The sequence below is a fragment of the Neopsephotus bourkii genome, unplaced genomic scaffold (assembly GCF_033783945.1).
Source record: "Neopsephotus bourkii isolate Nb327-2 ecotype Australia unplaced genomic scaffold, CSIRO-AGI_Nbou_v1 NB_947, whole genome shotgun sequence".
Lineage (NCBI taxonomy): Eukaryota > Metazoa > Chordata > Aves > Psittaciformes > Psittacidae > Neopsephotus > Neopsephotus bourkii.
This window is the reverse complement of record NW_026901441.1, coordinates 1,550,036-1,577,320: the sequence shown is the minus strand read 5'-3', so window position 1 is coordinate 1,577,320 and position 27,285 is coordinate 1,550,036. Positions and strand designations below refer to the sequence as shown.

Here is a 27,285-nt window from a genome sequence, read left to right as displayed (position 1 = left end):
AAATGTGGGTCCTTTCAAAATCTGTGACGGAATTAATTCTCTCTAGCTCTAAAATACCTTATTTATTGAATTTTACTACAGTTGGTTTTATTTTTTAATTTTTTATTTTTATATATTTTAGGGAGTATAAATCAAAATAGTTGATTATGCTATGTGAATTGGGATAGTGCAGATATTCAAAGTATTTCAGTGATGCTTTTCAGTTTGCACAAAAGTTGAATAAGGGTTCCCTTCCCCCTTCTTAAATAAATAAATAAATAAATAAAGGTAGAATTCCAATTTCTTGCCTCCATTTTTTTCTCTTTCAAGTTTCTGTTATGCCCACTTCTTTTGTTATCTGTCACTATGCATAAATAAACTTTCCTAAGCTGAGCCTCAGGGGTGATCTCTCTTATACCTGAAAAGCTTGTTTACTTTTTCAAAGAAGTGCCTGATTGCTATTTCTTACTGAGTTCTGCAGTTACTGGATACTTCATTATCTACCCAAACATCAGAGAGTGAAAAGGAGATGCAGGACATGGGTAATCTTACAATTACCTTTTTATTTAGGGACTGATAGCAAAGAGCAAACAGGCTGACTCTTTAAGAACTGAATAAGATGGCATTGGGAAGGGAATTTTACCTGAGCTAACTTAGAGCCAGCAATGTGATGGTACTTAATTTTACAAACAATTTGTAAAATTGTTTGACAAATGTGACACTTGTTTTCTGTTCTCCAAGATGTGAAGAGCTTGTGTGAATACTTTGCAAATATATGTAATTAAAATTCATATAGTAAGCCATAGCTCCACTGGATTTGCCACATGGCAGTAGAGCAGGAGCCAGCAGTCCATAAACTTAGTAAACCTTGAAGTTAAAAAGAGATGGTAAATTTGAGCCTCTTCTAAGAGTATGCTCAGTTGTTGATTGTGGATTCTGTTTTGCAGTGCTTAGCATAATTGTAATTTGTATTAATAGTCTCTTGAGAATTTATATTCCAAGGGTTCGTACGAACTTCTTTTGGGAAACCTACAATGATCATGTTTCACCAGAGGCATTATCTGCACATATCAAATGATGCATGCTTTCTGGTTACTGAATGCAGTTGAGATTTGAGAGGTGACCTACTAATTCTCCCCTTGAGAAAGTATCTGTCCTTTGTAGAATACGAGTTTGGTACTATACAAAACTGTTATAAATAATCATTTTTATTTTGGAAACTAATACTCTGATGTGTTTACCACTGGATGGATGTCTCTTTTTATTTTGCCTTTTCATCTTGCAATATTTCCAGACTACACTCTCCACTGTAAACGTATCTCCAGGGAAGTTTAGTATTAATCTAAGATAAATGAACCCTTTTAGAAAGTCATTAATCTGACTGGTTTAGATATTTGTGTTAAAGTACCTCTAGAAATGTCTGTCATCTCTGTTTGGTAAATTGCTTTCACCCTCTTTGTATGGATGCTTATAAATCAAGTCTGCTGAAGTGTTGTTAGAAAATAGAGTTATAATGAAATAACATTTTTAAGTATTTAAAATTATTATTTTAATCACTAATTTTTACTTGTTTACTTAATATTTAAATAAACTTTTCAAATACTGTGAATGTTGAGCACTACATTAAAAAAACAATAACATTTCAGGTATCCTTGAATATCTGTCGACTATATTATCACACCAACAAGGTTTTACAGCTGTGTTTTATTGGGAAAAAAATACTTAGAGTATGTTTTTTATATTACAGTTTGAACACTAGTTCACCTCTTTGTTCTATAGTGACATCTTCTGGTAGGTCTGAACATGATCTTCCAAAATGATTTCTTTCAGTTGGATTAGTCATAAGATAGGAGAACTGAGAAATAAGATCTCAGACCTTTACACATAAATGTGCAGGGACTCAATATATTCCATGGCAGGTTTTCTGTACAAATTTTTCTCTTATTTACACTGGAAGCACCATAAAAAACATAATTTGGGTAAGTCTGTAGGGACTAGGATAGTGGATACAATTTCCTCCTGCAGAGTCACTGTGGAGTCAACCCAAATTGGTAGTGCCTCAGTCAGTGTCACCAGCTGGTAGTCATTCTGTTTCTGCAGAGCCTGTTTAACATTGTGCTAGCAAATGCCTTGGTCCTTCCATTAGTTAAGCACTGATTAAATGTAATAAACTACTGTTGGTTTGGTGGTTTTTTGTCTCCTTAATACTGATTTATGGGGCTTTCAGAGTTTGGTTTTGGCTAGTTTTATACCATTGCTATTGTACTAAGAGCTGTCTGGAGCTGGTAATCAGATTTTCTTCAAAAACACTGGAATTACTTAAGCAATTATGAACAGGATTTATTGCAAACAAAAAAAAAAAGCATCTTCCTTTTTCTCTTTGAGAGAGTAGCAGAATTCTAAAGATCCAGTGTCCATATAACTCCATTTGCTTTCTGTGGTAAAGTGATTGCTTGCATCTAAAGTCAAAACTACCTGGCTTGAATCCTGGGAAACAGCTTTATGCTCTTCTCTGGACTTGAGCCAGATACACCTACTAATTGGGCAATATTCCTGTTACTGCTTTATTTCCTGTTACCTGATTGATTATGATCTTTAATTCATTTTAAAATTGCTTAGTTTAGAATGATAACCAGTCCGCTCTCCATGATCAGTTGTTCTCAAATCTAGATTTTAACCTGTAAAATTTTCTTAAAGTCTATTGTGCAACAGTCCTCTCTTCCTGGGGGAAAGATTGGGGATTAGCTCTGACAAAATAACGTATTTGGAAGATACATGTCTGTTCAGGAAAGCCAGCTGGGAAAATGTAGAGGAATGCGTGGGAGCACCAGTTCTGACCCCATATCTCTATGCATGAACGCCATTGTGATTTCTGAAGGAAATCTTTGTGTCTGCTCACTGCTGAGTGGAAGTTGCATTTACAAGAAAGTATCATATTTAGTTTTTTCTTTTTACTTCAAAATACTTCCCGTGACTATTCAGAGATGATGTTATGACTGAGATTAGTTTCATATAATACAGTAAATTGAATTCTGGGAGGTTGGGACAGGGCTTTCAATTTCTGTTGCAGGTTAGAGATTGGAGAATTAATGTTTGTGATTTGGGCTTGGGTTTTTTTCTTACACACTGTGGAGCATTTTTTTTTTCTGGGTTTTTCTTCTACCAAGTTAAAAAGTAGGAAAAAGTAGAAGCTACAGAACATAAATCTTCATCCAATCCAAACAGTACCCTTTAAGTGTATACTGGGCAGTGTATCAGGAGGGAAAACTAACTCCACTGCAAGTGTTTATCTGTGAACAAAAGTTAATGTGGTCCTGAAGGACTGCTGTTTGGCAGGTAAAACACAGGATTTTTCTAGTGCCATCAGTGCTCAGGGTGGATGTGGATGCTGGCCGCAGCTCTGAGTGAAGTGAAAGAGCTGGGGGAGCTGAACTGAGTCTGCCAGGTACACTGCAAACTCATTATCTGTTTGGGAAATAGGTAACTTAAGAGGAAGACCAAGAGTATATTGAAGAAATAAAGGAGTAGGGGGCCAGTAAGTGGTTGGTAAATTAAGTAAATTAGCTACGTATATGGTATCCAAGTGGGATAGAAATTTTGATTTAATAATACAAACAAATGGATGTTTATGCCAAAGTTACTGCACAAGCACTTGCGAGCAGCCACTGTACAGCACATTCTTTTTTTTTTTAAATGCATGTAATTGGGCAGTTGCAAAAATAAAAATTCTAAAAATGCATCTAGATTGAATTAATTTTTTTTATGTAACATCAGGTATGTGAGAAATCTCATCTTGCAAAACTAATTTGGGGGTTTCTAGATGCTGCATTTTCAATACTTTCATTATGTTTTTACTTGTAGTAAATTGCTGTATAATTCACACTATTTGATGATAAAAAAAATACATTCCCCTATGTTACAAAATACCATTTCAGTATTGTATGGTTTATTGATTTCAGGCATACAATTAAGTCTTGACTACAGTCCTTGTAAGTAGCATACATTTTGTTACTGTCTTTAAAATGTGCATGTGAAATCTTTAGAAACAGAAGATTTTTTTTGCACAGTATTTTACTGTGAGAAGTTTGAAACACCTACCTCTGTATTTGAGACTGCAGGATACCTAATGGGTTTCTACTTCTAAAGGTAATCCTCAAACACGTTCAGAAGTGTACATCAGTCTTTTCCTTCTTATAAACATTTCTTCTAATATATTTGTGTGTTATTGTTTCAGATGATCCCGATTTGGATAATTGATTTCTTGGTAGTCAAGCTGTCAGTAGGCAGCTGAATCTAATACAGTTCCCCTCAGTCCCAGTGCACAAAATACACATCTCAGTCACTAGTCTTGTCTGCGGCATCCTCTTCCCTCCCCCTCAGGCTGAACGTTTTTTGAAAAGTAACTGTCTATACAATATGTACATGTTAATAACGTGTGGGAATGCTGCTGGGGTTTCAGAAATTGTGTGTAACATAAAACAAACTCTGACTTTATTTGGATCTTACAGGTGCGCAGATTTGCAGAAGCATTCTTTTGTCTTGAGCATCCTAGGCAAGCTGCCCTTGCTTATCAAGAACTACAGTGAGTAGCCTTTAAAGTGCACAGCATGTAGCATTATTCTGTAGCTTCTGTTGTGTAGAAGTACTGTCTTGCAAAAATTCTTACATAACAATTTCAAGAGAAACTTGCATTCTAAATTGAGATTTTAAATCTTTAATGAAAATTATATAAGAAGCTTTTAAAGAACTATTATAGCTATCAGATAATTAATTACTAGAAAAGCTTTCTCTAAAGTGAATGAAACTACTGCTAATTTCTCTTAATGTAAAACCAAATAGTTCTATTTTTTTCATATAGAACTAATTCCTTTTTTTCAGTGCTCAGAGTCATCTACAGATGTGTGCAGCTATCAAAAACACTTCCTTCTGCAGTTCTCTTCCACCCCTCCCTATTGAATGCAGTGAACTAGATGGAGATATGAACTCCTTGCCTATAATATTTGAAGATCGGTATTTAGATTCAATTACTGAAGGTAAACATACCTCACAGTGTGTTTCTTTTTGAAAAAATGAAAAAAAATATATGTAAAACCTGAGTATTTTTCTTTGCATTTCTTGTTGGCTTTAAAGCTTTTTATTTGCTGGGAAAATTTTCTTTAGTTTGAGTTTTGAGGATGTGTAGAGTTCTGTAATGACTAGTGTCTTATAGCTTCAGTTACCTGCATAATCTTGTTATAAACAGTCCTTTTTCTTTTCTTTTTTTTTCCTTTTCCCCTCTTCCTTTTATGTGGTGAAAGATCTGGATGTGCCCTGGTTGGTAGTTCAGAGTCTTCCAAGGTCAGAGTCCAATAAACTGGATAAATTTGAAGCTGAAGAAGGTTTTGTAGCTGGTTTTACTAGCCCGGAGCTGAAAATAAGAGGTGCCTCCAACATTTGGTATTCAGAAAGTGAAAAGATGCTAACAAAAACTTTGAAAGGGAAAAATGAAGATGCCAGTAAATCCAAAGTTAAGGTTACTAAGCTCATGAAAACAATGAAACCTGAAAACACAAGAAAAGTTGTGAAACAGAACTCTAAGGACTCTGTGGTCTTAGTAGGCTACAAATGTTTGAAAAGTGCAGCACTGGAAGATGCCTCTAGAAGCTCAGAAGGCAGGCCTTCATACAATGCTAACGAAGGGCTGGACCCTACATTAGGTGGACTTCCTTGTGATACAAAGACATGCACCAGACAAATAAGTCAAGGAGAGCTTCCATTTTTGCCATCTGGAACTGAGGAAAAGACAGCCAAGAGTGAAGGTGTCCAACCAGGTCCAGGTAGCCCTGTGCACTGTGAAAATGTGGCTGGTTTTGACAGACTTAGTATCTCCCAGCTGGGCTCTGGAACTGTACAAACAGATAGTGCTCTACAACCCATAGGTGCACTTGAAGGTTGTCTTGGAGGGCAACCAGCTTCCTCAGGAGTCAGGACAATTGAGGTTAAACCAAGTAATAAGAATCCCTATGAAGGGGGGAAAGTAACTGTCCACATTGGATCATGGGCAGAGTTTCCACAAGATGGAGTGCAAGGAGAGAATTTGCAGACACACAATATTCAGTGTTCAGAATCTGGAAATAAAATGAATTTGGGAGAACAGGAACCAGTGCTTGAAAAGGAAGATGTCCATGAAAGAAACTTCCAACATACCAGTGACATCTTGACAAAAAGTAAAAGTAATCAGCCTGCCCTTTCTACAAAAGAAAGTCAACTTTCTGCAAGTGGAGACATGACTAAATTGCTAGAAGTCAGTGTGACATATGCCTCTTCTAGGTTTTCAGATTCAGGTGTAGAAAGTGAACCAAGTTCTTTTGCAACCCACCCCAACCCTGATCAGGTTTTTGAAAACGTTCAAGGGCAAAGTGCATACAATGGTGAGAGAGCATTTCCTCAGCTTTTACTAAAACCAGACTGTGCTATAAAAAGCACAATAGAAAGCCATTGCACTGAGAGTACCAGCGCTGTAAGTGAAATACAGTCATCCCTCACATCCATAAATTCTCTGCCTTCAGATGATGATGAGCTGTCACCTGATGAAAATTCAAAGATATCTATTGTACCTGAGCTCCAGTTAAGCGACAGTAAAATGGTATTAGATCTTGGAGCCACTGACTTGCCAAAATCAAACACCAGTTTGCAGCAACAGTGTGTTGTATTTTCAGGGCCTTTGGATAACAAAACTCTATCTATACATTCCCCACTCTCAGGAACAGCAGAACTTTTGCACTTGGTTGTTTCAGATGAAGATACATCTTCTCATGTGAAAAGTTACAGCCCACAGGCAGACCTTGGCACAACCTGCAAGGACTCTCAGGACATTGAAAGGCATCTTAACATTAAAGAAGAAACAGTTAAATCGCATTTGGAAATTACTTGTATGGGTGAGCCATCTGTTTCAGGTTCTTCATCCGTAAATGCAGTGAAGGAGGTTGAAAAAAAAAGTGAAGGAAAGCATAATGAGCCTTTAGAACTAAAGGAGACTGCTGAAGAGCTGTCAATAGCTCATACAGATAATCCTTCTCCAACCAGTAGTACTGACATGGTAAAGCAAGGGCTTGTTGAAAACTATTTTGGGTCTCGAAGCAGCACAGATATTTCAGATATTTGGCCTGTGGACAGCAGCAATCCTGTTAGCCCTCAAAAGGAAACATATGAAAAACAAATAATTTGCTCTTCCCAACAAGATGAAGAAGAAGAGGATGATCAGGAAATGATTGAAAACGGGTATTATGAAGAAACAGACTACAGTGTATTAGATGGAGCTTCCAGTGCTGACCAGGGTCATGGCTCAGCAGAAGAGAGAGGCCTGAGGTCTGAAAGGATTGATAGCGGGCCTCTGCGAGACGGAATGAGCATGCCTCCTGTCTGTACTCCTGGTTGTCTCTCTTTTCCTTCTTCTCTGAGAGACTCTCCTTGCAATGTTATCTGTTCCTCAAGGAATAAATCTGATGCAATTACACAACAGCCATGCAGCACATCCTACAGCTCAGCTTCAGCAGTATCCTGGTATGAAAGCTCCCCAAAACCTCAAATGTTAGCGTAAGTGACTGTTTTAAACCAGTTTTTTGCTTTTGGAAATTATGTTAATATGGCATAAAAAGAGGAAGAGTTGTTAGGTTCTTAGAGTTTCCCCAGGACTGTGCTTGTAGATTCTGCATGCTCAGTAATACCACATTTTAGATGTTCAGATAGAAAGTGTGTTAGCACTGAATTCCTTCTAACATTATCTTGTCATTTCATGTGGTTTGACAAACTTGAACCAAATCACAATTATTTTTTTTTTCATTTCACTGATACATTGCTTTTAAAAAAAAAATCATATAAATCAAAAGTGATGTTGTAATAGCTACTGAGCCATAAAGATGGTGTTTTATGAAATGGAAGCTGTTACAAAGAGGACTGGAGCACCTCTTCTATGAAGACAGGTAGAGCTGGGCTTGTTTGGCCTGCAGAAGAAAAAGCGGCTTTGGGGAGACTTCAGAGCAGCCTTTCAGAACCTAAAGGAGTGCTACAAAAAATCTAGAGAGGGGCTTTTTACAAGGACGTGTAGGGAATGGCTTTAAACTGAAATAGGGTAGATTCAGATTAGACATTAGGAAAAAATTCTTCACTGTGAGGGTGATGAGACACTGGCACAGGTTGCCCAGAGAAGCTGTGACTGCCCCATCCCTGGCAATGTTCAAGGCCAGGTTGGACGGGGCTTGGAGCAACCTGGTATACTGGAAGGTGTCCCTGCTCATGGCAGGGGAGTTGGAACTGAATGATCCTTAAGGCCCCTTCCAACCCAGACCATTCTGTGACTCTGTGATGATTCTATGAAAATAGCAAGCATAGGAAAATACACTTTGAGTTTAAAAGCATAAAACCCAAACCAGTCTGTAACTAGTTTTCCATCTACCTAGTGAAGTGAAGCAAATGTGCAATGCAAGCCAAGGTAAGGGACTTATTTTTAAATCTTAACACAAAATGTAACACCTCAGAGCCCATAGTGCTCTAAATTACACTGCAGTTTGGATACCAGAAAAGCCAAATTTAGAGGAACATCAGGGATCCCAGGTTTCACCTCTTCTTGCTGATACTCCCTGCTGCTAACAGAACATGGGAACCAGCAGTTTAATGTGTTGTATTGGAAGTAAAACGTTGCTGTTGGAGAGAAGAAAGCTTAAGAAGAGAAGTACAAAAAAGAATGCTGAGCAGATAGAAGAGATAAAAGACCAGATAGTTTGTGGTAAGCAGCTGAGAACAGGAGGGAAGGTTTTTAGCAGTAAAAGAAAACAGTTTAAAAGTGGTCAGAAAAATAGTATGTGAAATACTGGAGAGTAGGTACTGGCATGGAATGGAAGTATTAAAAGCAGAGGCTATTTCATGTGTTCTGTAAAAATAAAGGAAAGGGGCAACTTGGAGTAAAATCAAGGACTTCACCTTGGGGAAAGCAGAGAGTCCCGAGGCATGGGTTAACTGGGATTTCTAGATGGCATGATCTGCTCCACAGAGAATCAGCCTTTGTACGTGCAGTTCAGAAAAGATGCCTGGAGTGCAGACTCAAGTAACTTCTGTTGCAGAGTGATAAGACCAGCTGCCTGTAGTGGTTTCTCTTTAGGCTGACTTCATTGAGGCATACTCCTGCCAGTTAATGGGGAATGAGCTAAAGATAAAGCTGGGGAAACAGAACAAAAATTAGAATGGGAGGAAAACAGTGAGCAAGCAGAAGAGGATAGTATACAGCATGATGCTGAGAGGGATCATGTGGAACAGACAGATTAAAGAGGGAAAGAAGCGTAAGGAAGCATAAAGCCTGAAGTGCTGCAGAGAAACTGATACGCAGTTAATTATGTAGGGAGGTCATACAACTGCAACAAAAAAAAAAAAACAACGAAGGGAAAAAGAAGCAGAAAGGGAGGAATGCAAGGAACTCCCAGCATGTCACAATTCCTGTAATTTTGTTACTACATTTAAACAAAGCTGTTGCTCACTGAAGACCAGAACTAAGCCAGAATCTTCAGTGGTTCCAGAAGTACCTCATAGTTTGCAGAGATGTTGAACAGAGAGAGGAGAGTAAAACTTGGGGTATGGATTTTGTTACAGAAGAAAAGGGGCTGTAGGAAGCTGCAGTAAAAAATATTTAGAAGGAATTGGTTTGTTTTGTGAAGATACTAATTTGCTAAATATATTTTCCTTCTTATCAATTACATAGAAAATAAAGTAAAAACCCACTATAAAACAGTGTTCTAGGAGACCTTACATTTGTCTGTCAATAGTAAATGTTACTTTATCATAAATACGGTTTTGTTCCAGTTTCCTACAGGCTAAAGAAGAATTGAGGCAACTTAAACTTCCTGGATTTATGTATAGTGATGTTTTCAAACTGGCTTCTTCAATACCTTATTTCAGTATGGAAGAGGATGACTGCTCAGAAGAAGGAATACATCTTATAGTCTGTGTTCATGGCCTAGATGGTATGCTGGGAAATGTGATACTGAATGAGATAGCAGTTCGATTAACGGTCAGGTTTAGTGTTTGTCATTCGAACCCTGAACTGAATGCTTCTGAAATAGGTTTGCTGGAAGGAAATAGGAATCTGACATTATATGGCTGCATTTGACAGTATGTTCCATAAGTTCTTTTAAATTAAGTATCTTATATAACATTTGTTTTCTGCAAAACTTTTATGCCATTAAAGCCATTTTATGCAATAGTGTCTGTCCATATCATGGGAACAGAATGAAGTTACTAACAAACCAGTTTTGATTAAAATTTGTAATATTGCAGTGTAAAGGAAAATGAAATGTATGTGTGTTGTTAGGAAAAAAATAGTGTATGTAAAATGCAGTCAAGTGTTTATAAAGTTTTAAAAAGTTGGCTTTGTTTAATCACAGAATGGTTGAGGTTGAAAGGGATCTCCGGAAACTCTCTAGTCCAACTCCCCTGCTAAAAGCAGGGTCACCTGGCAAGGACCCAACCCACTTGGGGTTTGAGTATTTCCAAGGGCAGAAAGCAGCTTTTGTTAAGCACTTTTAAAACAGAATTACCTCTTCTTACTGCTATAGTTGTTCAAATGCTGTTGTATGCCTAGAAAGGACACTAAATATACATGGGGCAAAAAATGTGGTGTTAAAAAACCCCGTGTATTTTAAGCCTTAGAAAACCCCATATGGTTAGTATTTTCTGATTAAATGGTGGGTTCATACAAGTTCTTTCCTATTAATAATAGGTTTAAATAAAAATCTTGTGCTCTAATTAAGGCAGAAAGGGTACTCTTAAAAGCATTACAGGATCATTGATGTAGAGAAATCTTCAGGATGTCATTGAAACTAGCATTTGTTAACTTACGTACCAGTCTAAATGCACCTTTATCTGCTAACAGTCCTCTCTGCCTTTTATGCCATGAAAATGTTCATGGCTTGCCCTTATTCCTTGCTCCTTCATGGAATTATTTAAGCTCTTTAGCTGACTTTTATGAAAATTGATTAGATTTTCAAGAATATAATGTTCACAGTGCTATGTATGTGTTGGATGCTAGGACAGAATCAAACAAAACTTCCTAAATCCTTGCTTTTTAAAAACAGTGTCTGCATTGAATGTCATTTTTATAGACCATTTTGGCATTGCATTTGGCATTGCAGTTTATCTGTTGAGGCTTACTGAATTTTAATTAGGGCTGAGAATATCATTAGCTGTGCTTAAATAGAAAATTCATTTTGGTATTCTAAGTGCTTTTATTGCAAGTTAACTTCACAAGTTAACTTGTGAAGTGTTGCAAGTCTAACTCTTGGTTGTTTTTCCTTTTAAGGTAACAGCGCAGATCTAAGATTAGTGAAGACTTACATTGAACTAGGGCTGCCTGGAGGGAGAATAGATTTTCTTATGTCCGAAAGGAATCAGGTATTTGCCAACAAACCAAGAATTTTTGTAAAGCAATAAGCAGTGCACATCTTCAGATGTGTTTATTTAATGGCACTGTCATGTGCCAGTTTACCACATTCTCTGTGTTTTTATTGTGTTCTCACGGAATCCATGATCTGATCTGTGGCTTGAGTTAAAGTAATTACAAAGCATACTATGATGCTGAAGGTAAATATATAAGGAGTAACATTTATTGCTGCCATTTTGTTGTGTGTACTGATATATCCTAAGTTCTCAGCATAATCAGTTAGGACTGTAGATAAATAACCTCAATGGTAAAAGTAGCGATAGTGAAAACTGGTGTGGCAAGAAGGGAGATGTGTCATTTCAGAGGATCTGAGAAATACAGCATACCTGTCTCTTGGTCTTTTATCAACTGTAGGATCCTGTAGGATCCACATTATGACACTGAACCGATATCAAATTGCCTCTTGTGTTAGACTTTTATGAATTTTATTATTTTCAGCTGAAGTAAACTTGCCAAACTGCAGAAGACTGCAGAATACTTTTTGTGTATGAGTTACATATTGTATTAGACATACTTCAGGGATTAATTAGAACAAAGAGTCTCTCCGATGGCTCAAATGAAAGGTTCATTTAGTGCAGTAGTGTTTTTCTGGCAATAGCTGCTGGGACAGTCTGGGCAGGCACCAAGCCGTGCTCCCTCTTCTCTAGCCCTACAGTTTTTGGCAGTTTGCATTTCTGAAACTTTCTGATGTGGGAATTCCATTGAGACCACTGAGCCTAATAGATACTGACAGATGTTCCTCCTTAACACTGGCTCATTCTTTATGAATGTTTTTACTTGAGTTTCCACGGCATACAGTCGAGATTGCTTCTATGGTACATACACGACTAATTAATTCAGTAGCAAACAAGGGTATTTAAACAAATCCCCTTACAGCCTGTTTTGGAAAAATAATAGTTAATAATTGTTCCCCATTTTCCACTTCATTTAATTAAGTATTTTATAAACAAGTACAATTTCTCCCTCTGGAGGCAACGGAAGAGACTTAGTCCATTCAGTATTTCTCAGGATCACATGAGAAACAGTTTCTGGTCATCTGTAATACCCTTCCCTGCCCCTTTTCAAGTTTCTTGTCATTTAAAATAAGATGATCCAACCAGACAGGGCATTTAAGATGCTTTTTTTCTGTACTTCCCTTACTTTCCTAGTGTAGCTGATTATATAGAGCAGATGTATAGCTTATTGTTTGCATATATGTTTAGGACTGTTCCCCTGTGTAATACTGTTTTGCATTTCTTGCCATTTAATCACCCAGGCTTTTTCTGAAAATCTGTTTGGTTCTAGATTTGACTATTCTGGATATTTGCTTTTGTCTGCAAACTCTCACCTATCATCTCCTCCTTTTCCTTCCCAGATTATTTATCAGTATGTTGAACACTACAAATTTTAGCACAGATCCTTTGGAACTTGTGTTGAAAAGTTTAAGGCATCCTTTGCCTATCTCTTTTAGTTCCTTGCTGCTAATCATTGTAGAGAATCAGCTGTGAACTGGCAATAAGGCTTTAGGGGTTTTGGTTTGTTTTGAATAACCAGTACTAATGTAGACTCTTTCTGCTGTTGCAGTAATTGTCTCACTTCTGTTTCATGGGCAGTGTGATTTAGTTCTGAATATGCAGTTTGGTCTTCTGTTTCACTACAGATAAGATTATGTGTATGGGAAGGCTTAGAAGTAAGGCTGGCTATGTAATGTTAAGATTTGTTTTGGTATATTAGAAGAAAGTAGTGTTACAGTAAATTGTGTATCACTTTATTCCATGTTACAAGAAAAAAACCCTTGAATTATGATAACTAGCTGTAGTGTTTGTGTTCAGAGTTAATATGGATGCTTTGTGTGCTGTTGATCAAAACACTGGGGAATAAGAATTCAGACTGAATGCAGAATGTATATTGCTGCATTAGAAAATACAGTTATTATTTTTTATTTCTTTTATTTTACAGAATGATACCTTTGCTGATTTTGATTCCATGACAGATCGCCTTTTAGATGAAATTATACAGTACATACAAATTTATAATCTAACCCTTTCAAAAATCAGGTAATATCTGTTCTATACTATTTATAGAAATAAAACTTAAAACTAGAGCCCTGTGTTGTTCTGAACTGTGATGCTCAGGAGCAAGCTAAAATAGAGATGGTAAAGTGAAATTCAGGGAGGGGGAGGAATAGGGGAAAAGAGTACAAAGAAAAGAAAGGGACTTCCCAGCTGACTGCAGTGTTGTAAGCTCACCTAGTCCTGTTGGTGTTTTTTAAGGCAGAGCTAAGCATTACATATAAGGAACTGCCGTCCTGTACTTCCTCAGATCCTGCATGATAGGGTTCTACAGAAAAAGAGATAATATTTTGAAGGAAGTCAGAGGAAACCGCAATAGTGCTCTGTTGAAATGCAGTTAGCTTTCTTCTGATTTTATAGTCTCTTCACCAAGTATGACATAGCAGACTGTCTGTTTTGTCATTCCTACAGGGAAATTCCATCTTATCAGTGATGTTGAAGGGCAGCTGCATGAAAAAAAAAAATCATCATTCTGATGTTTTCTGATTGTTTCATCCGCTAAAAAGCATGTTTTACATCTTAATAGAAGGCTCACCCCAGTCTACACATTCCTGCATCCTTTATCAGTTACTTCCAGGGAAATACCTGTTCCATTTATTTTCCTAAAATACAGTACACCATTTGGGCAGACTACCTTACTAACTCAGCTGTGCTGCTGAGTTATTTCATTGATAGATGAAAGGGGCAAAATCAAGCCCAACTTCATACATTTGTTTAGACATCTTCGAGTTATACATCTGGAAGTTTTTTGACGTGAAGTCACATGAATTTACTACAAGTTTTTGAGTACTTGTGCTTTTGGTAGGCCCTATTCAGCTAGAGAAAACATCTAACATGTTTAAACATAATCTTGCGTTTTAAACAAATGTTTCTATTTTGAGAAAGGCAAGATTTAATTAACATGGTGAATTTTGTCTAAATTTATTTATTATTTTACATCACTGTGTGGTCGTATTTGTGTCAAGAGGACTGCGTGTTAGCAGCCTCAGCACAGGAGAGGAGAGTTCTGTAGCCCCCCAGGCCATGCTGATACCTTCTCTCCCGTGCTGTGGTCTGAAGGCTGTAATGAGCGCACTCACACTATGACCTTCTTGTTGTTCAAACCTGACAACTGAATTCTGTTTTGCTTCTCTCATAATACTTTAAATTTGGAAATATTTTTTCAGATTCATCTATTATTTGTCACTTGAAAGAAAAAAGAAATTGTCAATTTTTATTTTAGCTTCTTCTTCAAGGTGTATACTTGTCTTTGGCCCTTCCAAAGCAGAATCTCCATTTCTCAATGGCAGCTTGTCTTGTGAGAAAGTTAAACCTATCAGCTAATCCTGCAGCTGTTTCTTAGCTGCATGAGAGAGCTTTCAAAAAGGTGTGTTCATATGCAAGTCCTTGAAGGGTCACCCAGAAAGCCCAGGAAAGTACTGTTGAGAAATCCTCTGCTCAAGTAGCCAGTGTTTTTCTATTTCATATTGACTGCCCCGCTGTAAAGAAAACAGACTTTGTGCTAGTTACCATGGTCCCCTGAATGATGCTAGTTTCTTCTAATAAAATTTCCATGTCCACTGAAGGAAGTGTTCCCTATACAAATGTTGATCAATAGCTGAGTCAAATGAGATCTATACTGATTTTGTATGACAAGAAAGCTGACAGCTTTGTGTGTCAGAAGTACTTGTTCAGCCCCTTTTAATCTCCAAGACTTGTTATGGGGAAAAAGAAACACACTTCACATGCAGAGCTAAAAGTTTATTGCTAGTCCAGTTAGTGATCTAATAATCTCATTAAGAGTGCAGCAAAAAATTACTGTTAGTCTAGTTACAGTACTACTAAAATTCATAGCCTGAATTAATGCAGAAAAGTCCTGTTAGTGATATGGCTAAAGTTGTTATGCAGAAACTTCGCAGTATCTTTCTCAGGTGATAGGCTCCCCTTCTAGCAGCCATCTGGGTCCTAAGACTGGTGGTTTCTGTCTTCCTTAAGCAGTGGGACATCAGCATCTTGGGGCTTCAGTGCAAGGAGAATGATGTTCACGGTGGGTGGTTTTACCTCCTTGGCCTTGGGTCTGACTGGATTTATTTTCATGCCTTCATATTTTCAGTCTGCCCACATGCTCTTTCTTTTGATTCCAATGTATTCTTTCCCCCCATTCTTTGTTATCTCTAATACTGCCTTCCTTTTGTGAGCTGTAAGACTGTGCTGCTGCAGCGACCATTAACAGACAGTTGGGGACCTCTGGTATACAATACCTCTGTTTGCACTCTCCCACACCACACTTTCTTCTAGTGATACACAGTTCAAGCCACACAGAATAGCTAATTGTTATTAATAGAAACTATATCGAAACTAAAGCAGTTTTAGGCCTGAGTTGTTTCTTCACTGTACCATGATTGTTATCATGGCTAAAACAAACTGCAGTCAGCTCAGGCCAAGACAAAAGAAGTTCTGAGATTCTGCACTGTCAGGTCAATGCAAAGTCTCATGCCTTCAAGTAATGGCAAAATCCTGTTTATTGTGCTATATTCTTGTACTGAGAAAAGGTGCTCCCTGTACCATCAGGATGCAGAGCCTTATGGTAGTGCCAGCTTTAGTGAACCAACTGATTTTGCCAAAGCTACTGCCAGTTACTGCACCAGGACGCTACCCAACATGTGCCTTGATCTCTCCTCTGAACAAAATCTTTGCGCTCACTACAAGTGTGTAGCAAGCATGAACTGGAAACTTGATTCAGACCAGCTGTCTTATAAAACAGCTATTTGGTAAAGAATCAGGGAATACTTTAGGTTCAGGGGACCTTTGGAGTTCATCTGGACCAGTTAATGCAACTGAAGCAAGTCAAATTGCTCAGTCATACCCATTCACGCTTTGAGTACCTGTGAGGATGGAAGCCTTTCCGGGTCAGCAATAGCTAGGAAATCACCTTCTCTTGCAGTATAGTTTCAGAAACTATTTTCCTCAGGTCTTACATAAATTTCTGATGACATGTGTTGTAACTTTAACCTCAGTTGGATTAATCAGCTCATCATCCTTTTCTCTAAGTAACATTGGTTCACACGAAAAAGAAGATTTTAATGCTATGCATATATTAAAACATCTGTTCATTGTTTTAGCACCTTTCTGATGATGGCTTTTGATGGATTTCTTTTTTCTTTCATGAATTCTTATAGTTGAATAGGATTTTTCATGTGTTAGGCCAAAATAATGAGGTTTTGCTGTGTCTAATTTCCAGTATGATCTGAATGGGCAGATTTATGCCATAAAGCACATAAAAATACGGCAGTATTATTCTGTTACTTCAGCGTGTTAATGTCTTGTATTCTAAAGGTGGCAATATTGCCACCTACTGTTAAGAAATGCATTGTTTTTTGCAGAGCATCCCAGTTGCAGGTATCTGAAGCAATGAGTAGGATGGGTTGTGCTTATGTTTTACACAATCAAAACACTTTTTTGAGGGGTTTTCCTTTTCCTCTGCTTTTCTTTCTGATTTGAGCGAATCCTTAAGCCTTTCTCTTACTAGAAAATAATATTAAAGGCATACTACATTTTCACCTAAACATCCGAACTTGAACACAATACATTACTGTAACCTTTGTTATTTTTCTGAATCTTTCCAAATTAAGGAGTGTTTAATCTTTGAGCTCTAATTCGCTTATCTGATTGTGACCACCCTTTTTTCCTCAAATGGATCTTCCCTGTTTCTGAAGTTGTGGTTCAGGTATGCCCATATTCCTGAGGATGGTGGGATTGCTGGATCAGTTTGGTGTTTTTTTCTAGTGATGAAATTGTTCTTTACTGTGGTACAGTATAAGAGTTTCTCATTCCTTTATGACATTTAGTAAATAGTGGATAGACTGTCATGAGAACATCTCTGCTAGTGTTCAGATCTTCTTGAGAAAGTAATCTCTTTTACTCAAGAGCAGTCATGTCATGCAGATCATCTTCAGGATAAACTCAGTTTCTATGGACATTTTCTTATTCCTAAAGAAATCTACAAGTTTTGTTTTTCTTGTGCAGACTTTATTATATACTCTGAGGAAATGGTTTAAATTCTATTATTCAAGAGATTCAGCAGCTCAGTACTTTGTTTTGCAGATGCAGTGCTGTTGTGCTGACAGCGCAGTGGGTACACGTCTTTCATTTCTAAATTACTTAGGCAAACATAGCAAGCTGCAGCAAAAAATTTCTGATGTTGCAGCAGTTTTGAAAATCTAGTAGTACAAGTGAATGGGAATCATACACACATACACTTCAGCTGTGCATTGGTAAGAACAGCCAGCCTGCTGTGTCATAGAAATGTATGGTTGTGTCAGAGTATAGGGGCCCAGGGGTGGTTCTGTCATTCTGTTCCCTAATGCTTGAATTTTTTCATTTGGCTTTAAATTGGAATTTTCAGAGTCAGTAATTCTTGCTTGGGAAGCCACTGAACAGTCAAGTCATTTTTTAGCACTGTGTTTTACACTTGGAGCTTTGTTTTAGCTGTTTTTGTTGATGAATATAGTGGTACAGAGCAAACAGGAAGGACGATCTTACAGGTTTAATGTTGTGGCACATATGTGATCCAGCCATGATAGTTCTGCTATGTATTTTTGAATGGTTGTCCATTCTCTCCATGGCCTGAGATTACATTTTAAAACAGGAGGGTGCTTTTTCCCTCTAATTTTGTGAGTCTTGTCTCTGCAATATCATGTGTAAGTCAGTGCATAGGATGGTGTAGTCCTTCACCTCAGCAGGGGTCTGTAAGCGTAATTGCAGAGTAACTAGAATTGTTTGATCTTGTAGTGGCCCCTCTGAAGAAATGCTTTATACAGACTTGTGAATATGACAGCACCTCAGATTGAGTAATAATTATTCTTAGATATGTGAAGCTGAAGAGTCCCATCCATCTTCCTCCTAACACACTTAACCAGGAAACAGCTGCATGTGCCATTCTCCTGTCAGATACTCTTCAATTGCCTTGCTCAAGCTGATAATTATTTCTTTTGCTGCTAAGCAGGTTTGAGGTGTCACTTCTGTTTTAAAGTAACTAAATTCAGTTAAATAATGTTTCCCCTCCTTATAGGAATACTTTTGGAATTCTTCTCCAATAGGTTTTCACGCATTTACCGTATCGAACACCATCACATGCCTAAGTAGTGATTTATTCAGTCATGCAGAGTTCATAAAGATATGAATACTTGGTGCAAAGAGAAATACACCCAGAAATAAATCTTGGGATTGAGTGGGGGATGCTGGTGGAAGGATAGTTTGTCTTGACTAGCTTTTCAAAAACCATGTATGAAATAATTCTGGAGGAGCTCAGAACATGCTTGTAATGACGTTGTGCAGCTTGGGAGATCTGAACAAGCTATGCTTTCTGTGTGACCTAAAGTACACGCTTCTGAATGGAAACTTTACATTAATATTTTCCCTATGCTCTTTCAGCACTGTATTACATCAGTTTTATTTTTCTCTTGTTTAATGGAAAAATAGATTGCCATCACATTCTGTGTTATACTGTTTCTTCCTTTTTAAACAGCTTTATTGGACACTCACTGGGTAATTTAATAATCCGTTCAGTGCTCACAAGACCTCGATTTAAATATTACCTCAACAAACTTCACACCTTCCTGTCTCTGTCTGGACCACATCTTGGTACCCTCTACAACAGCAGTGCTCTTGTTAATACAGGTAAAGTAGTATTTTCAGTTGTACAAGTTTAGATTTTCTTTTTGAAATGCACTTAGAAGTTTCAGGTGGGGTACACATTTCTGCAGTACTTTGATTATGAGAAAGTGCATGTTTCACTGTCATGTGAAGAGTTACAAAAATATCAGTATCAATATAGGAATGTGCAAAAGATGGTTGACATAAGTGTTTTCAGTGTGTTTGATTCAGGTTTTCTATTATACCATAAACAAACTCCAGTTTTAGTGTGTTGAGCTCAGTTTATTTAAAAACTGAATTTTAATATACTTAATTGCAAAACCAATAGGTAAAATTCATTAAAATAATTCTGAACTACTAGTAGTGTCTTACAACCTCATAACCTGCAGTGTGTTTCTGCAGATGCGTTTGTACCTTATGAATGTGTGTCTGTTTTCTAAAGAGTAAGTGTAGCTCTCGGAGAACTTGTCAAAACTGCTGACGTTTGAAATAAACATTAGAAAATATTTTCAGGTAGCATCAAATTTTAAAGTGAAAACTTGTTTCTGAGATTAGCCCCTTGGAGAGCCCAAACCCCAGTACATGACACTTTCACTAAAGAGGAACATGCTCATTAAACTTTTTAAATACTTTGTTTAGTGCCAGTTTATTTATTGGTTTATTATCTGGTTTCATACAAAAATGAGGAGGCAAAAAACTTGTGTTGCGCTTAAGAGAAGTGGATAGGCATTGTGGGCTAGCTGGAGTTACTGTTGGAGTTTATAGAAGCAGGGGAAACATGAGAACTCTTTGAGTTTTGTTGAAATGGTACCATTTATAGCCCTCAGTATGCTACCAGTGAGATTCACTTCAGGTTTAAGACATCTATAGTATTATGCATTATAGGCATCTGCTGGGTATTTAACATAGTGTATCATTGGATAGCTTCTTTCAAGTGTTTTAATCTGTAACTGAATCACTTAGCATTACTTTGCTTTTAGAAATGGCAGTTTTCCATGAGACAAAGAGGTAGGGCTGTTTGCTCATTTATATAGTCACCAGCAAATGGCTTTCAGTTAATTTACGATTAAAACTATCAAATTATAATCCAGAATATAATCATGTACATTAGCTGAAATAACAGTCTTCATGCTTTGTTATATATATAAACAGGAAAGAATAATGAACAAAAAAACTTCAGGGTTTCTGGGCTTGACAGTGCTGGCATGAAAAATAAAATTAATATCTGAGAGGCTAAATATACAGACTTTACATATTGTACTTAAATTAGTTTTCATATTTTACTCTGATGTGTACTCATGTTGTACCTAACAATGCAGGACTGTGGTTTATGCAGAAATGGAAGAAGTCTGGTTCTTTATTGCAATTGACATGTCGAGACCATTCGGATCCACGACAAACATTCTTATACAAACTCAGTAAAAAAGCAGGTAAGCTTTGTTAACACTTCCTATCTTTTAAAGCCCACTGTACATAAAAGTGAATAGGAAACTTAAAAAAAATTAAAATGTTTCAGACAAGCTCCTGATTCAGTTTATTTAAGAGTTACTTTCACTTTAGTCTCATATTCTTCAAGTAAAGTAAACAGTAACCATTTTCGTTGCAGAGGTGCATCATTACTGTGTGACTTTCCTTCCAAGCTATGAGCAGAAGTTGCGAGTGCAGCTGCTAGACTGCTGTAGATGTATCAGCTTGCTCTTGAGCCACTGAAACTGGTTATTTCAGTGTGATGAGTCAAGTACCTTCATTACCTCTTTCTGTCTGCCTTTCTTACGTGCTCTATAAACATGAAAATCTGCCTTACAGTTTTTGCTAACTAGTTGCTTATTACCTCATTGAGATTCTTAGGTAAAATAAAACTAATGTTGTTGAAGGAGTTGTAGTTGCTATAATAGCTAAAAAAATACCCAGGCTAGATTATTCATATGATGTCATTCATTCCATTTTCTCTGGTTTGAATATTCTTATTTCAGCTTTTGGCTGTGAGGAAGTTTTGCAAAGTGGATAATGTGCCAGTTGTGGGGTAGTTTCTATTAAGCATTGTAAAGTTACTGAGGATTCATCCCACAGGTGTTTCTCAGTATGTGTCAGCCAAGCAGTTGTGGAGCTAGAGATGCTTATGGAGCTCTGTGAAAAATCCATGCGTGGTTCTCCCTCAGAATATTCGTAGGTTATCACAGGTGATACTGTGTTGAAAGCAAAGCAGTACAAAGGTACAGGCAGGAAAAGACTGACATCTAGCTCTTGAGATGTTTGAATGTAAAACTGGGGTGTTGAAAGAATCAGAAAAGAGTAACGAGCAAAAGAAATGTCATGGATTAAGATATGAATATTGATCAAAAACTGATTTTGGAAAAACTGTGGGATTTTTTTTCCCCTTCTGTTCAAAACCTTCTATCAGAAAGTAATTTTATTGCCAGTTAAGTAAAACTTAAGGCTGAACTAGTATTTAAAGATTTTGAAAAAAAGTATTTCCTTCTGAACCGAAGTTACAAGCTGATGAGAAGTTACACAGTGGATGTTGGGTACAGCTGTGGGACCTCTGTTGTAGAAATAATCAGATGAATTAGTTGGCTTTAAGGAATTTGATAGTCCTTGCTTTTATGTGTATACCTCCCAACATGACTAGAGACATTGTTGAGTATTGTTGTCTATTCTAGAAATACAACATACATTTCTTACGACAGACCTCTATATGACAGGCTTTTTGAAAGACATGGATAGCATCATCTTAAGAGTCACAACATGCATTTCAGACTTCATTCCCCATAAACTGTAGAAGGAGCCTAAAACTCTTAGGGCTCAGTCTCTGATTTCTGCCTTCTTACTGAAGAGGTGGAAAGAGCTGTACCTCAGGCCACAGCCTCATACAGAGTCTTGTTTCCAGGTCCTTCAGTAGGCTTGGTTTGAGGGCGAAGAAAAGGCTGGGGGAGAAGGAGAAAGAAATGTGGAAGTTTGATAATTTTATTTCTGGAGAACAGAAAGCAGGCTTTATGCTTCCCTGAAAGAGAAGGAAGAAAGCTTTCCTTTGAGGGGTGAGTTAATATGCTGTATGTACACTGTAGGTGTTGCTGCCTTTAACTCTTGATACCTGTACAGTGCATGCTTCAGTCCTGTCATCAGTTTGTTCATTCAGTGGACATACAGTATTGGCCATGTTTGACTCTCAAAACATCAGGAGAGAGGAGTTTGGGATACCCCTAACTGTACCATTCCTCTTCTCAGATTTTCAATGCAGAATTTGCGTATCGTTCCCTATGGGGATTCTAAGCATAGCTGTTCACAGGCATCACTTTGCCCCAGGCTCCATTCAAGAGATGGACAACACTGTTGGGAGGTATAACCCTGATTTTGCAGCATCTGTTTTTCTCTATCCTATAGGAAAATAGGAGTTTAAGATGCTGAAACATCTGTTGCTGCTGCTTCATGTGGTGTCTTCTTCAGATGTTGGCTTGCAGCTGGGAAAGTCCCTAGGGCAGCAAAACTTGCTGCTGTTTCAACTGTGCTGTGGTCTAGCTGATTTTCAGATCATCCCTAAAGCTGGCTGTGGATCCACCAGGTTATGTTTTGAGGACCAAGGTCTCAGTCACATTGTTGTAGGGTGCTTTGTGGCTCTAGTTCTCAAATTTGCCAGAGAACGTACTGTTAAATATGTCATCTTGTTGCTTAGACTCAAAATGGATGAAGTTCCTGCTTTCTGTCAGTCACTGTAGGTGGAAGTACAGTATGGTATCTCCTCTTCCACCCTTTAAAAGAAGCTCTAGTACATGCTGATGCTTGAAGCCATTCAGAAAAAAAGATTTGTGCTCATTTCTGTTCTCTGTTCTGAATTCTGGAGTAGTACCAGTTGACAGCAGAAATTTTGCAGTCTTGAACACATTTCTGATAACTCCTTTTCAGAGCTGCTTCTATCACAGTAGCACATCTGGGAGGATCTATGACAAACATTTTTGCCAAACTTGCTCTTTTCTCAAAGTTTGGGGCCAGGTTGTGCTTCATGGCTGAAGGTCAGTCACCTCAGACTCTTGGGTCTCACCATCAGAAGAAGCACTGGTTATCTTCCCTGCCACTCCCAAATTTTTTGGATTCTTTCTCTTCCCAGATCTCTCTCAAAGAACCTGTTCTGGAAGGAGTTTTAATGCTTTAATGCTGAGGGCTTGCAGAATGAGCTTCTCCTGTTAAAAGTGTTTGTGACAATAGAAAAAGAAGAATTGTGAGTCTTCTGAACATGTACAGCATTCTCAGTAGTAGCTTAGGACTTTAAAAGAACCTTTGCAACTGAAAAATGAAACTGAAAAATTATAAATATACCATTAATAAATCTCTTCCATCTATCTAATCATGCAGCTCTTCCTTTGTATAGTGTAAGTCATTCTGTCATTACTGGTCCAAGGAACAGTTACCCAGAACTTGCTCTTTGCAGCTTCTTTAAGTTCTCTACCTCAGTTTTCCTGTACTCCAAAAAGCTTTTGATAGGGATTTTTTTTTTTTAAGTGGCCCATAAGAAATAAATAGGTTCTTGTACAGTTACAGTTGTTACAGTGCTGCCATTTGTTTATTTAGTTCATCCTTTGATATGAGTGAATGATAGTTACCCAGTTCTGAGATAAAAGCTGAAAGTGTGACTGGCGTGTGTGGTTCAGACTCGAGCAGTAGATGCTTATTATTGTTAGTCCTGATCACATTAATTTTTGGTTTGAAAATAGCTGGTACTACCTCGAGTTTGTTATGCACACCAGAAAACTTGGTGTGAATTGGTTGACATGTTCTGTTGCACCTCGTAAATATAACTATATGCTATATAGTGATTGATCTAAGTGACAAAACCTAAGTTACAAAGTTGTTGCTGTCATTAATGTTGTTAGTGTCCTTAAATTAAAAGGGAATGCATTCGCTGCAGCATAGCTATCTGTGATTCAGAAGGGGCTCACTAGAGTGTTCTCTCAGAAGTATATAAAGGTATGTTTTGTTTGCAGAATTTCCTCAGATGTAGTATTGGAGGTACAGTTAGCTTTCATTTACAGGTGAGCTCTGGGAACATTTCAGTTCCAATCTGTCAAGGCAGAATGACAGATAACTTATTTTAACAATTCTCTTTATCCTTTTCTGGTGTATAAATAGGAATTGATTCTTAAAATGTAAATGCCTTTTAAGGTGATGCATAGATCACAGCAAATGACAGGTGATGATGGCAGTTAATTGTCTGCTTTTGTGTAGCATTGTATGCAGTTTGTCTGTCAACTCATTTTGCTTTTATGCATTGAGTGTTACACTTGTAGAATATTTTTAAAAGTCAAGTACAGCTCTTCATTGCCTAGCTGTCAAGTTTGTTAAAGCAGAAAGAGTGACCGTGTTAACTTGTTACAGCAGCCTTAAAAGCCTACATATGTGTTATCTTCAAGTGTAAGTTATGACACAGTATTTTTTCAGGCCATGTAATAGTTCATCCAATGAAAGTAAATCTTTATTTCAGAGAATGATACCAGGTAGCAGCGAGAGAACAGTTTCATTGATACATAGGCTGGTTTTGGTGTTCTGATAGTCTAAAACAAATGTCAGTGACATGTAACATTTGGCTTTACTTTGGTTTCAGACAAGACTTTTTTTGTGTGAATACCTTGTTTAGGATGCCAGTACACTGCTCAGAACATGTACTAAAAACAAAGAGTCCAGTTCCATCAGTTGGTCTTTGCCTGCAGAATCTTGAACTTATCAGTCCCTTGAAATAATATTAAGTGAAAACTCAGGAGGTAGATCCTAATTTGATACAAAATATGATTGATCATTTGCAATTAAGGACTTGGCAAGTAGACTGACTCCAAAACTTCGTACAGAACTTATTATCTTATCATGCATAAAGATGTGTGTCAGAAACATGGTTTGCTGAGACAGGCTTCCATAAAGCAAACCTCAAAATGCTGTTTTCTGTCCAAGTTATAATTTCTCCTTGGTGGAAATGTTTCCTGCAACAATCTTTGGACCAAAAACCTTCAGCAAGTTTTTCTACCTCAGCTTTAATTCTGAACTTAATTTAAGTCCCATTTCTCAGACTTAGAATATACCCACATTAGCACTCAGGAATGCATCCAGAAGCAAATCTCTTCATGATCCCTGTTTACATCAGAACACAATGAATGGCCTTAGGAGCATGTTACAATCACAGGATCAGACTAGACCTAGTCTTAGAATCATACAATGAATCATAGAATAGTATGGGTTGGAAGGGACCCTAAAGATCATCTACAGGGAGGTTACAACCTCCCTGCCATGTGCAAGGACACCTTCCACTAGACCAGGTTGCTCCAAGCCCTATGCAACCTGGCCTTGAATACTGCCTGGGATGGGGCAGCCACAGCTTCTCTGGGCAACCTGTGCCAGTGTCTCACCACCCTCACAGGGGAGATTTTTTTACTTAATATGTAGTCTGAATCTACCCTCTTTCAGTTTAAAAAGTTCAAAGTAAACTCTTCTGAAAATGGGCATTATGATGGATGAGGGATTTTTTAATACCAGGAGGTTTGCTCTACAGTCCTGATACTCTTGTGCCTTGGAGTTCTCAAATGTGAATGTACAGCCATAGTCTCTTCCAGGATATGTTTGTACTTCATAGAATCATAGAATAGTTATGGTTGGAAAGGACCTTAAGATCATCAAGTTCCAACCCCCCTGCCATGGGCAGGGACACCTCACACTAAACCATGTCACCCAAGGCTCTGTCCAGCCTGGCCTTGAAAAAGGTCAAAGTAGGTGGGTTTAGATTCGTATGTCTTAGTACTTCCAGAGGTCTCAATTAGAGTGGAGTTCTGGTGTGCTTTTTTATTGCCTTATCTTTCCCCTTTAAAATGAGCATTTTCCTGATCTCTGAAAGGAGGAAAAGATACTTGTTTTGTTTTTTGTTTGCATCCATGTTAACAACAGATGAGCTTCAGTGATAAAGCATGGTTGACATGTTTTCTTCTTTGAGATGTCTGTTCTGTACAGGATGTCAGCTTAGCTTATTTGGTGCTGTTGAGCTTTGCGGAGGCGAAAAAGCATTTCAGCTCTTAACTTGACATAGTTCCTCTTTGTAACTCATGATGAGGATAAGGCTAGAACTGAAACAGCATCCCTATTGGTAGCACGGCATGGAGACTAACCTAATCAGTTCTGCAAAGAGGAAGGACTTCCCCGCCCTCCGTAGCTCTCTTCCAAGAATTCATTATGGTCAAGAACTCTGTGGCACCCCACAGTGAATACTCTCCATTTCAAATTACTTGGTTTGGATTAGTTAAAGGGCAGTGGTATGGAATTTTGTCATCCTTTTTGTCGCACAAGCCTCAAGAGATTATCAGAAGCCCATTGTGCAGTGGCTGCACCTCCCGTCACTCCATCTCCCATCACTACTTGGATTTTGGCTACAGCTAGAGGACAGACTGAACATCCAATTCTGGTGCCTGAACATATAAATAGATTTATTCTTCTGTGATTGCAGTTAGTTGTGAGTTACCAGGTCTCCAAACCACCTGTTCCAGACAGATTTTTCCACTTGACCTATTAGTTGGAAAAATTGTAAATGAATTTATAAATATAATTAATTTAGTAATGACCAATGCAGTTATTCAGAATTCACTGCTGGACATAAATGGTACGGTGGTTGTACTCTCTGTGTATGCTTAAATTCACTTTGGCTGAGACTGAGATTCCATTAGGTGACAGGAATCACCATAAACATTTGGAAAGCCAATTAAAGGTTCATTACTACAGGAAAGAACATTCTATTACATAGGACAAAGGTTGTTACTTCAGCAGTGATCTTTCCCTTGGATTGTTCTTTTACAAACTATCTCAAATCCTATTAAAAATTTTAGTCAATACTTTCTATTTAATGACAACCTCAGTGTTCTTTACAGTACTCTGTGAAAATGTGTGATCTATTCAGTAGGTGATGAGTTCAAATGTATGTGTTCTGACAGAGTTAGGTTTTAATCTTCCAGCATTTCTGCCTAACGACAACAACCTGAAAGTGTTAGCCTCATGAGATTTTGGGAGTGAATTCACTTAATTCAGTGGCTGAAAATTTTGCTGCACAAGAAAAACTGGTTCATTAATTACTCAGAATAGTTTTAATATGGTATTCTTTTTTTTAATCCTTACAGTACGCATGACAGTATTATG

At 37.7% G+C, this 27,285-nt stretch overlaps 1 protein-coding gene across 6 annotated transcripts in view; it reads left to right on the top strand.

Moving 5' to 3' along the window:
* The window catches only part of FAM135A (family with sequence similarity 135 member A), an 87,418-nt gene that overhangs the window by 55,658 nt on the left and 4,475 nt on the right, over positions 1 to 27,285 (top strand). For 5 of the 6 annotated variants that reach the window (XM_061358559.1, XM_061358557.1, XM_061358558.1 and 2 more), the window contains 8 exons: positions 4,488 to 4,561; positions 4,858 to 5,012; positions 5,277 to 7,554; positions 9,811 to 9,971; positions 11,306 to 11,397; positions 13,385 to 13,482; positions 19,004 to 19,155; positions 20,451 to 20,561. In XM_061358559.1, the coding sequence (XP_061214543.1) occupies positions 4,488 to 4,561; positions 4,858 to 5,012; positions 5,277 to 7,554; positions 9,811 to 9,971; positions 11,306 to 11,397; positions 13,385 to 13,482; positions 19,004 to 19,155; positions 20,451 to 20,561 (3,121 nt within the window). Of the gene's footprint in view, positions 1 to 4,487; positions 4,562 to 4,857; positions 5,013 to 5,276; positions 7,555 to 9,810; positions 9,972 to 11,305; positions 11,398 to 13,384; positions 13,483 to 19,003; positions 19,156 to 20,450; positions 20,562 to 27,285 lie in introns of those variants that run through there. The other variant, XM_061358561.1, reaches the window with a different exon arrangement.